The sequence below is a fragment of the Dysidea avara genome, chromosome 4 (assembly GCF_963678975.1).
Source record: "Dysidea avara chromosome 4, odDysAvar1.4, whole genome shotgun sequence".
NCBI classification, from domain to species: Eukaryota; Metazoa; Porifera; class Demospongiae; order Dictyoceratida; family Dysideidae; genus Dysidea; species Dysidea avara.
Genome location: NC_089275.1, coordinates 9,008,409 through 9,020,951, shown reverse-complemented (window position 1 = coordinate 9,020,951; position 12,543 = coordinate 9,008,409). Strand labels below are relative to the sequence as shown.

Sequence of the window (12,543 nt, the reverse complement as noted above, 5' to 3'; positions counted from 1 at the left end):
AGCTCATGTGATGACATTGGTGGAGCATCATGTGATCAGGGGTGACATCACATTCCAGGGCTTTTCACTCATCACATGTTATCTCACACAGTGATGGGTTGTAAACACCTGGAACATCAATTACATTAACAAATAAGCCACCTTTTTAATATGTCCTAGCTGTATAGTAAGAGTTATATATTATGGCTCAAGTATATGCACTTTAAATACCAATTGATTTACGTGTACTTCTAAACTGTAAGTTTTCTATATGTAACCATGGTGACATTGCTATTTTGTTCCTTGTTGTACAGAGGACAATTGTTGGTGAACGCAGTGTTAATATGGTCAACCATTTCCTGGAGCTGACAGCTAGAGAGATCAAGACCATTGTAGGTAGTCTGTGTGAGAGAAGAGTTACATTACAACAGCAGGTATGTGTGTATGACTTTTTAAAGTTAGGAATGTGCGTACAACCAGCTTGTGGCTATGTGTGGGTGTGCACTTGATCTCTTGAAATTGTTTCTAGAAAGTGTGCAGGGCTCAACCCAGAATGTTAAGCTAGGGGTGGGGGCAAAGTAAGTCGGTTCGGATTCTAGGGGGGTCTGGGGGCATGCTCCCCCAGGAAAATTTTGATAATTTAGGTGTAATATACTCAATTTTGGTGAAATTTTACTGTGATTTCATTGAATATTGACCATTTGATTATACACCTTTGGGATCAATTAAACCTTTCCATTTCTCAAGGCTTTAGGTATAAACCTAGGGGGGGCAATAGCTAACCTGGGGGGGGAGGGGGGGAAGACCCCCGGTGTGTAGTATGTACTTGTATGCATGTGTGTAGCTACCTATTTATCTGTCTGCCTGTGTGTGTGTGTGTTTCTATCTGTGCTTCTGTTCCATATGAATTATTCATACCATTATCACAGTTGGTGCCCTACAAGGCTACACTAGCATACATGAAAGCACACCTGAGCAAGACTGGAAAGAGTCGTAGTGCAAAGACACCTATTAATCCAGTGATTCCCGGGGCAGAGAGTGAATGTCGGACAAGAGGAGATACCCAAGTGTGAGGAATGTTAATAAACTAAGTTTTAGATTCAAGAACATTTAGTCTACTTTAGCTCAAAGAAATGTATTTTCCTAAATGACAGTGGGGTGTAGTTTAAGAGATGGAAAGAAAACATTTGTCTTTTTCCTTTAGCTAGAGGGTCATGTCAAGGAGAGATTCCATGCATAACATTTATTTGTCTAGTAACTGGCAGAGTGAAAACCCGCTAAATTCTATTTTGCTATGAAAGTAATTAACTAAGTGAACAAAATACAAATTCCACATATAAAATTTAAGTCACTCGAGTATACAGTGAAACAAGGTTTAAATCAATATAACCTGATTCACCTATTCATGGAGAGTAAGAAACTCTTTGTTCTGTGTTTGTACAGTAAAGGATGTGTAAGTTGTGAGTGCTTAATTATGAGTTTAATATTGTCACTTCTTTGTTGGAATGGCTTTCTTCCTTGAGGAAAACTAGTTACTAGTGAACAAATTGAGCCAAGCCCTATCTTATTAGCTTGTTTCAGTTGTGGGTTATGATGAATTAGTAAAGTGCCTATGATTTATTTGCCATATACGGTAGTTGCTGTACAAATTAATTGGTGTTCCAACTGTTTAGTGCTATTACTCCTCATAAGAGGCTGATGCTTTGGTAGTCCACTCCTTTGTTACTGTAGATAACAGAGAAGCAATGAAATGGAATTGAGGAGTGTGCAAAAATAGTGGGTTATCACTCAGCCAGTCACATACTCTATGTACATTGTATAGTGTGTGTTACATATTGTATGTTCATGTAATAGGGAAGATTCCTTGTTGTCTTCACTGATTCACTTGTGTTGGTCCATCAACCATTTATCCTCTGTCACTGCATGGGAGCACATCTTTGTACCCAGAGAATATCTTGTCCCTCATCTAGAGGAGCTATTTATCAGGTACTGTATTTCTTTGTATGTAGCTGAATTGCTTTCTGAAAAGTGTGTGTGTGTTTGTATGTATGTATGTATGCATGTTTGTTTGTCTTTCCGCACCCACGTGAACAAAACTTTGTTTGCTAAAAACAGCCTTAATGTGAGAAATAAATGCCATATAGAGCCTGTGTTAAACTTCCGGGCAGGTAAGCTTTGGTTTAAGGCGTGCCGGTTTGAAATACGGGTGAAATGAGTTTATAAAGATGCTGTGAAGGCCTTTCCCAATGGGCTCTACGGACGTCAAACAGCTGAAAATCAACACAGCTGGCCTCCTAGGCTACCGGGTATGACGAATTCCTTTGAGTTGAAAAGGGGGCGTGCCCATACATACGCGAACAAAAATAAAGAGCGGCTTTGAGACTTTGCGATGTAAGAAAATGTTATAGATGAACTATAGAACAGTTAAGAAGATACTTCTGTGAAAGTAGTTTGTTTGAGGTACGCCTTCTTAGCATTACTTAGCAACGTAATTACATAATTACAAATATTTCATCAATTACAAAATGCAAATTACTAAATCACTGTATTTTGTATGTAGTAACAAACATTAGTACACTGTTAATTAATTCCAGTTAAGTTTGTTTGTTGCATGGTGCCTGGTGTTTTGAAGTAGCACAACATCAACTTGTAGCCCTTTAGTGAATAGGATCAGTCTATTTATATTGAACTTCAAGCCTTTGTTGACCTGCCATTTCTCTCTAGGAGTATTATTGAGATGTTACAGTATAATCATGAAACAAGTGAGATAGCAAGACCGTCTGAAGTGCTTCACAGCATCCGAGCCTTTATGTCTGCTTTGAGGAGCATCGAATTACATGGTGAGTCTGTGGTGGTGTTTAACATCATGTTTGTGATGTGTTTGTGCCTTCATGTGATGTGTATATGATTTTGTGACTAATGCATTTTTGGGAAAGAGTGACAAGAGTGAATCATACAGTATGGTAGTACTGTATAGTAGGGATCATGGAGTTTTGGGCTTTCTTGCCCTTCACAATCACCCAAAAAAGCAGTCTCAGTTTTTCCTTCAAAACAGCTTGGCAGTATTGGTTAAGTGTAACCAAGCCCAAAAATGCCTTTAGAGCAACCCAAAATCTAACAAGTTTTTATACATGTAGAATTTGAAAGAATTCCTAGTTACGAACTTCCTACTAACTGACTAATTAACTAGCTAGCTACCGTAAAGCAGGTTTTCCTTGTGGACAGATTTACGTTTGAAAAAAAGACCATGTGACACCTAATCTTGCGAGGTGACAAATTTGCGACATTAAATTCTTCGCTTGAAGTTATTGCTCATTGAAATACATAAGTGTGCTCGTACTAAATGGAAAGCAATGGAATTTAGTTTGAAATAGGCGTGTTGTTTCCTGTATCTACAACGAATTTATGCAAGTGCCTGAAGTTTGCCAGGAACTGTCTAGCAGGACAGCTGTTTTGTGCTACATGTGTTTTGCTCAGTGAAGAAACACGTGTTCAGTAAAGGTTTCAAGGGAACAAGCAACTGAGCAACTGAGCTGTTGTTAATAACAAACAAGCTGTTTTGTACATAAACAAGTACCTGGTTTGTTGGAGAATGTTCCAACACAACAGTCATAACAACCTCTCAGCAAACAAAATACTATTGTTGCGAATTTTAATATTGCGAAGTGCTGAGATTAAATTCCTTGCAATAAAAACCTGCTGTTATGGTAACTGATGCCTTCAGACAAGGATTAAAGCTTAAGCTGAGTGGACTCCCTGTTTAAATATTACAATTACAAATTATTACAATTACTCGACAATGCATAAGGCGTTGTTTTCACTGTTCAATGTCACTTCATCCCAAGACGTGCCTTTTCGCCAACTGCAGTAGGTACGATACACTCATCACAGACTTACAATGTACATTTGTCCTCCTTTGTGTCCTGGTTCTTTTCACTGACAACTGAAGGTGTCAATTTGCGGTAGTGCAAGTATGGCTTCCCTGTGGCTGTGGTGGCAGCTATTACACTTGTTGCCTATATTTTTTGCAGTGACTGCATAGATGCTTCTCGTACTGTTGTTCATTTGCATTGCTGTGTAATGGGCAGAACATATCTGAAGTTGAAGCATAATGGCCACTGTACTTTTCAGTAATTGATTGTTGGGGTGGATGTTCAGTGGAAATATTTATTTTATGGCATAACTGGTACCTTTCTTTCTTTCTTTTGATGCGGTAGGTGTGTGTTCATTAGTCATAACTATGTTATAAAGTGTAAACAAACAAGTAGAATGAAAATTTAGAAATTTAATTTGGATAATGATCAAAGAATATATGGTAGTGAAATAAGGGATCAGCAAAAAATGTATTGAAGCAAGAGAGGTTGCCTATACTTGCAGATATAATAGTCGACATTTAATCCCTAATTATGGCTGAATTAGGGACTAAATCTCCATTAGTATATCTGCAGGTATAGGCAACGTCTCTTGTTTCACTACTTATTATTTTTTGATCCTTAATCTAAATTAAAATTCCTAATTTTTCATTTTACTTGTAGTTATAACAGCTGCAGTGTTTGCAATTAAGCATAAATATCAAAGGCCTTAAAAGTATTCTTTAACAGGATGTGTCCAGGTTTACAATAGTGATGGTTACTAGAGACAGGGTTGAGTCCAGAAATCTAGGGTAAATATGTGTGTGACCTTGAAGGGACACCCTGTTGGTATTGTTTACATTGTGAAGCCATTTAATGATGCAATATTACTAAGAAAGTAGTGGGTGAAGGTTTCTAAAACATGCTGTAGTATTGTACTACTAATTCTGTGAAAGGAAGTGAGTTACAGCTCTACATAGTTAACACTATGTGAGTCATGTATCACAAACCAGGTGGATTGTTGGAGCGTAACTATTATGGTTATTCAGAAGAGGTTGGACACGCAAACTTATTGCATGGTTTCATTTGGTATTTCATGTGACCCTCAATAGTTGCAGTGCAAAATAAGCAAACAGTGGGGTAGACCTTACTATTCAGATCACTCTTAAGTTTTAAGGAGATATACTTTGTTTTGTGAAAGTTCTTAGGGTTATGGGTGAAAATACCAAACCACTTTTTCGCACATACAGTATAACTTCATCAGACTGATCATGTACATAATCATAAACAGAAATGACGATGTCTTGCTGTTTTATATTGACGATACTGTTTACTCCACTCCATAAAATAAACCTGTATAATTTATTTTATTGGCACTTAAAGCGTGTCCAACCTCCTCTAGTTGGTGTCAAAGTGCTACACAGCAATTTTTAATAGGTGCCTGTTTAATGTTCTGCCACAGTGTTGTGCAGTTGAGGAAACATTTTAGGCTGTATTCCACTAGCCTCACTATCAATGTACAAGCCCAAATCCTACCATTGCTTTTCCACCATTTCTTTTCCACTTGCTGTAAAATTGCATGTAATTACGATTATGTAATGATTTCATGGGATGTGAAATAATGTGTAGTTGAATGGCTTTGATACCGACGAGTGTCCTTTTAACTTGTGTAAGTCTGAGGTGAATTTGTGGTGGTTGGTGGTATATTGCTACTTATTTGAGCCAAACACTGCAAACCAATGTGAAGTTTGAAGTATGTCTATATTACAGTCGTAAAACTGAATTCTCACCTGACATTATGTATATAATATATGTTAGCAGAAACAATAGAACAAAACTACAATGTCATTGTTAACAGAGCAAATAGCAGTCAAACTTATAGGCCGTACAATAATTTCTGCTCACATGATACAGTATCACACAATCTTACTGCATGGTGTTCTTCTAGTTACCATCGACATGACGAGGGTGCTAACAGCAGTGTTGCTACAAGAGACACAACCACAAGACTCTCATGGTGAACCAACCATCACCAACTTGTACACTAACTGGTAAGGTGGTTACAGTACACCTGTATATTGTATTTATAAAAACAAGACTAAACTGTCCAAATATGAATAAACAACTTAATCATACAAAGTGACCTGCCAAATGTACTTGCAGTATTAAGGTCAGGAAATTTTGGTTCTCAGATAACTGGAATAGACAGGTTTCAATTAGTGCATAAACGAATGTTTATTTTATGCTTCGAAGGTTTGATGAATATTTTATGGTGCTATAGCTACATATTATGTAGGTGGCATAATTTTGAGTGTATTGTAGCTTAACCCAGTTTTTGTTTTGGCTCCCTTTGGCAAATGAATTTTCTCATGTTGAGTCGTTGACACTACTATTCATCTGTTTAAGATTAGGGATGCGTCGATTTCGCCAGCAAAATTATTGGAATAATAGGAATACAAGAGCAACAAGCAAAATGCTGGCAAAATAGGAGCAAAATAGGAGCAAAATAGGCGCAAAATAAGCAAAATTTGTTAATCTCAGATCTGTTTCAGACAGTGTGAATGTAACTGCATAACTAACACAAGTAACAACTTACCATAGCTACGTTTAACACTCGTACGTTAAATGAGTATGGCTCTAGCTAAACTTTGACCCGAAGGCGAACCCACAATACATGTTAGCGAATAATCACGTGTGAAATAGTGTCTACAATGGATGTGATAGAACGCATTGACTACAGTTCAAGTGCTGAAAGCGATGTTAGTGAAGTAGATGACAGTCTTAGCATTGTTAGTAATGATGATGACCGTGAATCGTCTCGCGAGTCAGATGTTACAACAACTTCGACTAGTACAACTTCGAGGACTCGTTCTACCGGAAGTGCCAGCAACTCAACGACGCCAACGTCTAGTGGAGTGTCCTTGCTTAGTGTGCTAAAGGCACCAAGTGCATCTGACTTCTCTCGTAAGAGAAAAATTGCCAAAAATCCACCAGCTGGCAGGAAGAGAGCATTATTGAAGAGCATTATTGAAATGCATTGCAGGTTGTTCCCTTCTTTAAGGATGACGAGCTTGAAAATTTGAAGGCTGAACTTCCTTCTTATGTAGCTAAGGCGGATGGTATTAGTGATGAACTTGCTGCTCTGGAATGGTGGAAGCTCAATGCAACTGATTTGCCTTTATGGTCAAATGCTGTAAAGAAGGTCTTGACCATACAGCCCTCCTCGGCTGCTGCAGAAAGGGTGTTCTCACTATTGAATTCAGGATTTGGTGACCTACAAGGAAATTCACTAAAGGATTATATGGAGGCATCAATCATGCTAAGATACAATCACTAATATCTAAACACCATAGTGTATGTAAACAGTGCTTATTGATTATTACATGTAATTATTATTATTACATTGTACACCAACTATGGAGCAAAATAGATTGTTGACAAGCAAAATATTGAGCAAAATAGGTAGGTAAAAAAAGAATTGCTGGAAAGAAAAATAGGTGAGAAAAAAAGCAAAATAGACTCATCCCTATTTAAGATATAGTAGCTAGAGAAAACACAAAACAAGATGTAGCTACTGTTAAAAGACCTTAGAGTGGTGCACAACTCAGGAATATTCTTCCTCTACAGCTTGTCCCAACTGTACTTCATGATTAGTGGTGGGCGTGGCCACTCATGGTGCGAGCGAATTAGCTTGTTAGACACCTAGTACAACCACCTTCCATTACTTTCTAGTGTGTTAAGCATAACTGTCCACGGCGAAAATTATTCATGGCGTGATGAGCAGTTGGATTCTTACAGTCTTCTGCTCGCTAATATGACCAGGTTGTGTATGCGCAAAATTCGAATTTCTCTGATGTCATTCAAATGATGCACCCTTCGAACCATTGAACGAATGCAGTACATTTGTTAATGCACTAGTTTCAATGTATTAGTTATGAGGGTGTGGCATTTTCATCAAGGGATTTTACTATTGGATACTTAGAGAGGAAATATTACTAAGAGGTGTATGGAGTTATGTAGAACACTACTTTACTAAAACTTTCAGTTCTCATGACTGCTTTTTGGTTATGTGTATTGTTAATTGTGTTATGTAGGTATATCAATGTGTTATTGAAGAGGGTTGCCCAGGGTAACACTATCATATACTCACCAAGCAGAAAAGCATTCTATAGTCGTAAACAAGGATCACAACCAGCACCTTTCAAGGCTGAAAACTACACTGACAGTACTGGTGAGAGAGGATATATGTACATCCTTTGTGTTAGTGCTGAGTGGCTGCTAAGCATTCGTATGTAGTGTGTGCGTATAGTTCCCGTGTGTCCCTGTAATTTGTGTGTGTGCATGTGTGGTATGGATGTAGTATGAGTGTGCATGTGAGTGTGTGTGTGTGTGTGTGTGTGTGTGTGTGTGTGTGTGTGTGTGTGTGTGCATGCGTGCGTGCGCAACCCACAATCACAGGATCGGCCCGATAATCAAAAGATTTGCTGTTATTTTTTCCTTGAAGAAACTTTGCTCACATTTACCCAGCTGTATGTTGGGGCCCTGGGGAAGCACTCAACTATTACATCATTGAGTACTTGGTATTAACTGGGGAAGCAAATGCCCAACTGTCCTTGTCTCGCTTAGCGGCATAGGGGTCGTTGTGGAACATTTGGGTTCTCTCCAAGATATCTGAACAGTCCCCCTGGCGAATTTGCCTGAGTGCCTGAGTAGTTTGCAGGCATCTCAATACTGATTCAATGGGCGGCATGGCTGCCGGAGGAATTGTGTGTGTGTGTGTATGTGTGTGTGCGTACATGCATGTGTGTGTGTGTGTGAGTGTGTGTGTGTGTGTGTGTGTGTGCGTGTGTGTGTGTGTGTGTGTGTGTGTGTGTGTGTGTGTGTGTGTGTGTGATCTGGTGGCCCGGTGTCAACTGGGGGAGCAACCCACCCAGCTGTAACATCAATGGGTACCTGATATTAATTATTAACTGGGGAAGTAAATGTCCAACTGTTCTTGTCTTGCTTAGCGGTGTTGAGGTTGTTGTGGAACTTTGGGTTCCGCGACCTCTCTCCGTGAGACCTGGACAGTCCTCCTGCGGGTTACTAGCCCTGCCCCAGGAGGATATGCCTGCACAAGGCTCAAGCGCCTGAGTGGTGCACAGGCATCCCAGTGCTGGTTCACTGGGCAGCAATAGCTGTGCTTTGTACAGTTGCCATAGGCTTTGCCTTTTGCTTTGTGTGTGTGTATGCAGAAAGTGTACGTTTATTTATTTTAGTATCTTTTGCTCATTATACATACATATTTGGTCATGCCTGTTACACATTTAGAATTGTCAGCTCTAGCTGATCTGATGGGTCCCTATGGTATCCGTTACCTTGGTGAACAACTGACTGAACTAGTATCTAGTCAAGTGAAGGAGTTAAAGGTGAGAAAATATTCTTGTTACCATTTACTGTGATTATGTTACATTGTGCATTCGTATCAGCAATTTGATTTGGCACAGAAAAGGTGTTGTGAAGTGAAAATAACATTGTACAATATGTACATGTGCTGTATAACAAACCATAGATATTAGGAGTACATGAATGGGATAGTAAATGTGAAAATATGCCATCACAAACCATATGTGTTCTTATTGGAAATCTGTGTATTATGTCACTAACACCTTGTTACGTCTGCTGCGCTTGTACCAAGAAAAACAAATTGTTGTAACAATAAAGTTTTGTGACCAGTGATTGTGAAATTTAGCTACAATGAACAGAGGGAACTATTACCATTGGTCAAGGAAGTTATGCATGAAATAAAATGAGAATGAAAGTGAAAAAAAAAGAGAATGAAATGGCCCTTAATGTACTTTGACACTCTTAACTTTTTTTCCTAATATATTCAATACTTTTAACAGTGATAAGTCTCTTCCTTACCATTCCACAGAGAAAACTAAAGAAAAGATGAGAGCAAAACAGGATCAGTTGCTTGAAAAATGGCAAAATATCTTCCATTTTTAGTAGTAAAAGTTTGTAGCACTTAGCATTGCAACACAAGGCTAAAAGGCTGTGTTGGTGACACACCTAGCTTACCACAAGTCTTGAAAATGGAACCAATGATAGAAGAAATGGTATGGACAAGACATGTAGGTACTACAAGCAACAGTACAATGGCGTGTAACAGTCAAAGTTAATGCGATACCTATTGTTGCATATGCTAGAGTTTGATTTCTCTTGCAAAACCTCTCACAAAGTCCTAAACACTTGCTGTAGTCTGTTGGTATACTATTCATACTGCTTAGAGTACTAATTTTTCCTACTTGAGTGCAACACTGTCTTATACTCTGAAGTCATAACAGAAATCAAACTGGAAATGCATTTTCTATCCCTTTTATGTTATGTCTGATCTGTATGACATAATATCACATCATCACTACAGAGAATAATCATCAACAACAAGGAGCCACTACTCAACCTTCACATGAACAGAGACAAACATGAAGTGTTTAATGATAACTTGAAGAGGCTAAAAAGTTAGTGTTGAAATGTTGTACTTTTGTTCAGTGAGTGGTTGCTGTGTTGTAGCCTAAACACCTGTAAATGATATTTGCGTATAACAAGACACTGTATATTCTACAGCTGTTAAGTATAAGGGTTGTAACTCGGTTTCATTATTTTAAAACAATAGCATGGCTTTTATGGGTATAAAAACAGACATCAATGCTTACATACACACACAAATTGAGTTATGCACCCACCACAGTTAGGCTACAGTTAACTGTTGAGTGTATCTGTGTGTACTGTGTTGTGTGTCAGTGTTATTGAAATGACTTATTCTCTTCCAAATAATGATGATCTTATTGCTCGTACCACAATCGTGGGTATCGTGCTAGCATTCCGTAAGCTAACACTGGATGCTCTACACAATGTAAGTTGGCTACTAATAGTTCATGAAATATTTCACAGGGAAATGTAGGTTTATTGTAGGACAGTTTCAAAAATTTTGTCTTCAAATTGTACGTCAGGGTGTTTATTATTACCAATAGTGGATGAGTTAAAACCTTTTCCAAGTAGCAACTGCTGTTCTTTGAATATATAGTAGTCACTGAACTTTATTTCTTTTAAGTATGTTATTTGCTATTGTTCAGGTTTTACACCAGTGTGATGTCTGCTGGTACCTTAATAGATGTGCTGTGGAAGTTATGTGTGTGTTGAGCTGTGTTGTTGTGTGAAAACTGAAACCCACAATCAAATGTGGCATGTAGTATTATAAAAGGGGTTGAGTGTAGTGTAGTGTTATCTGATAGTGATGGGCGATACCAGGATTTTCAGAACGATACGATATCGATACGATATTGACTAAAATTGACCGATATTGATACTTTTCGATACAATATTGTAACATTCATTTGCACGTGTAAATTGCTAGTTTTCTCACATAATTTGATATTAGGTAGCTATGGCTATACACAATGGGGATTTCCTGTCCACATTAACAGTAATTAGAAAATTGCTGAAGGTAATGGTAAGCTACAATTAGCTATTTAAAAAGCTAAAATAGACGTTTTAAAATTAAATCAGATCACGTGATGTATCGTATCGAAATATCGAGTTTTGAAAAATATATCGATACTTTTCGATATCAGCAAAAAATCAAACGATACGATATAATATCGATATATCGCCCAACACTATTATCTGATAGCGCAAGGTGTTGATTTTCGGTTTTTTTGGAGAAAGGTCATACATTTAATGGAGGCCTTTGAATAAGATCACAGACTCCACCTCTGTGGTCTAACAATGTGTTATGTTTGTGGTGACTCACTGTGTAGTTTCTTTATCCATGGTTGGCTAGGTTGACAAAACATTTTTAATAGCTTTTTTTGGTACACGATATCCTGTTTTGATACACTGTTTTCAATGATGGCTTATGAAGAAGTCTATTAGTATTATGTGTTGAGTTGCATACCTTTCATTCTACAGGTGCTCAGCTATCGTATCCCATTCTTGTTGAGTTCCATCACAGACCTCATGTTGTTTCCACCTAAGGACAAGCCACAAATAGCCAATGAGATTGCTTCAGTGGCAGGTATCCATTGTGATATGGACCCAGCTCTATCCTCAGCAATGTCACTTCACTGTGGTATGTGTCTCTAGTATAGTGATGTTAGTTACTGAATCCTATTTGTAATGGCTACTTCAAGAATATTAGTGTATAGTCATTTGTTATGTGCAGAAGGGTGAATGCTGTTAGATGTAGACTTTTATTTATGTGTTGGGTCATCATATAGTTTGTTAGTACTGTATATTAGGGATCATGTAGTTTTGAGCTTTCTTGCCCTTCAAAATCACCCAAAAAAACAGCCTCAGTTTTCCTTCAAAACAGCTTGGTGGTATTGGTTAAGTATAACCAAGCCCAAAAATGCCTTCAGGATGACCCCAAATCTTTCCAACAAGTTTCTATGAAATTTTATACTTAGTACTGACTGACTAACTAACTGATGCTTCTGCTAAGCATAACTTAAAAGTATTCGAGTGTGCATTTTAGGTATATGTTAAAGCATTGCTGTGAGTTTGCCTCGTGCTTTATTAGCGTCTCGGCCACGTGCCTCGTACTTTATTTTCGTATAGCACAAGCAAGGCAATGCTTTAAATGATTTATGGAACTTTTTAGTCGTGTAGCTTCACCATACACTAGGATTCACAATTAACACATGTTGCACAAATTATTAGCCGCCTGAATGCA

General features: G+C 38.1%; 1 protein-coding gene across 1 annotated transcript in view; it reads left to right on the top strand.

Moving 5' to 3' along the window:
• The window catches only part of LOC136253521 (nck-associated protein 1 homolog), a 33,275-nt gene that overhangs the window by 16,464 nt on the left and 4,268 nt on the right, over positions 1 to 12,543 (top strand). The window contains exons 16-25 of the mRNA XM_066046194.1: positions 294 to 413; positions 909 to 1,048; positions 1,834 to 1,965; positions 2,704 to 2,819; positions 5,779 to 5,881; positions 7,925 to 8,061; positions 9,141 to 9,238; positions 10,237 to 10,330; positions 10,643 to 10,725; positions 11,781 to 11,940. Coding sequence (XP_065902266.1) covers positions 294 to 413; positions 909 to 1,048; positions 1,834 to 1,965; positions 2,704 to 2,819; positions 5,779 to 5,881; positions 7,925 to 8,061; positions 9,141 to 9,238; positions 10,237 to 10,330; positions 10,643 to 10,725; positions 11,781 to 11,940 — 1,183 coding nt within the window. The remainder of the gene's footprint in view (positions 1 to 293; positions 414 to 908; positions 1,049 to 1,833; positions 1,966 to 2,703; positions 2,820 to 5,778; positions 5,882 to 7,924; positions 8,062 to 9,140; positions 9,239 to 10,236; positions 10,331 to 10,642; positions 10,726 to 11,780; positions 11,941 to 12,543) is intronic.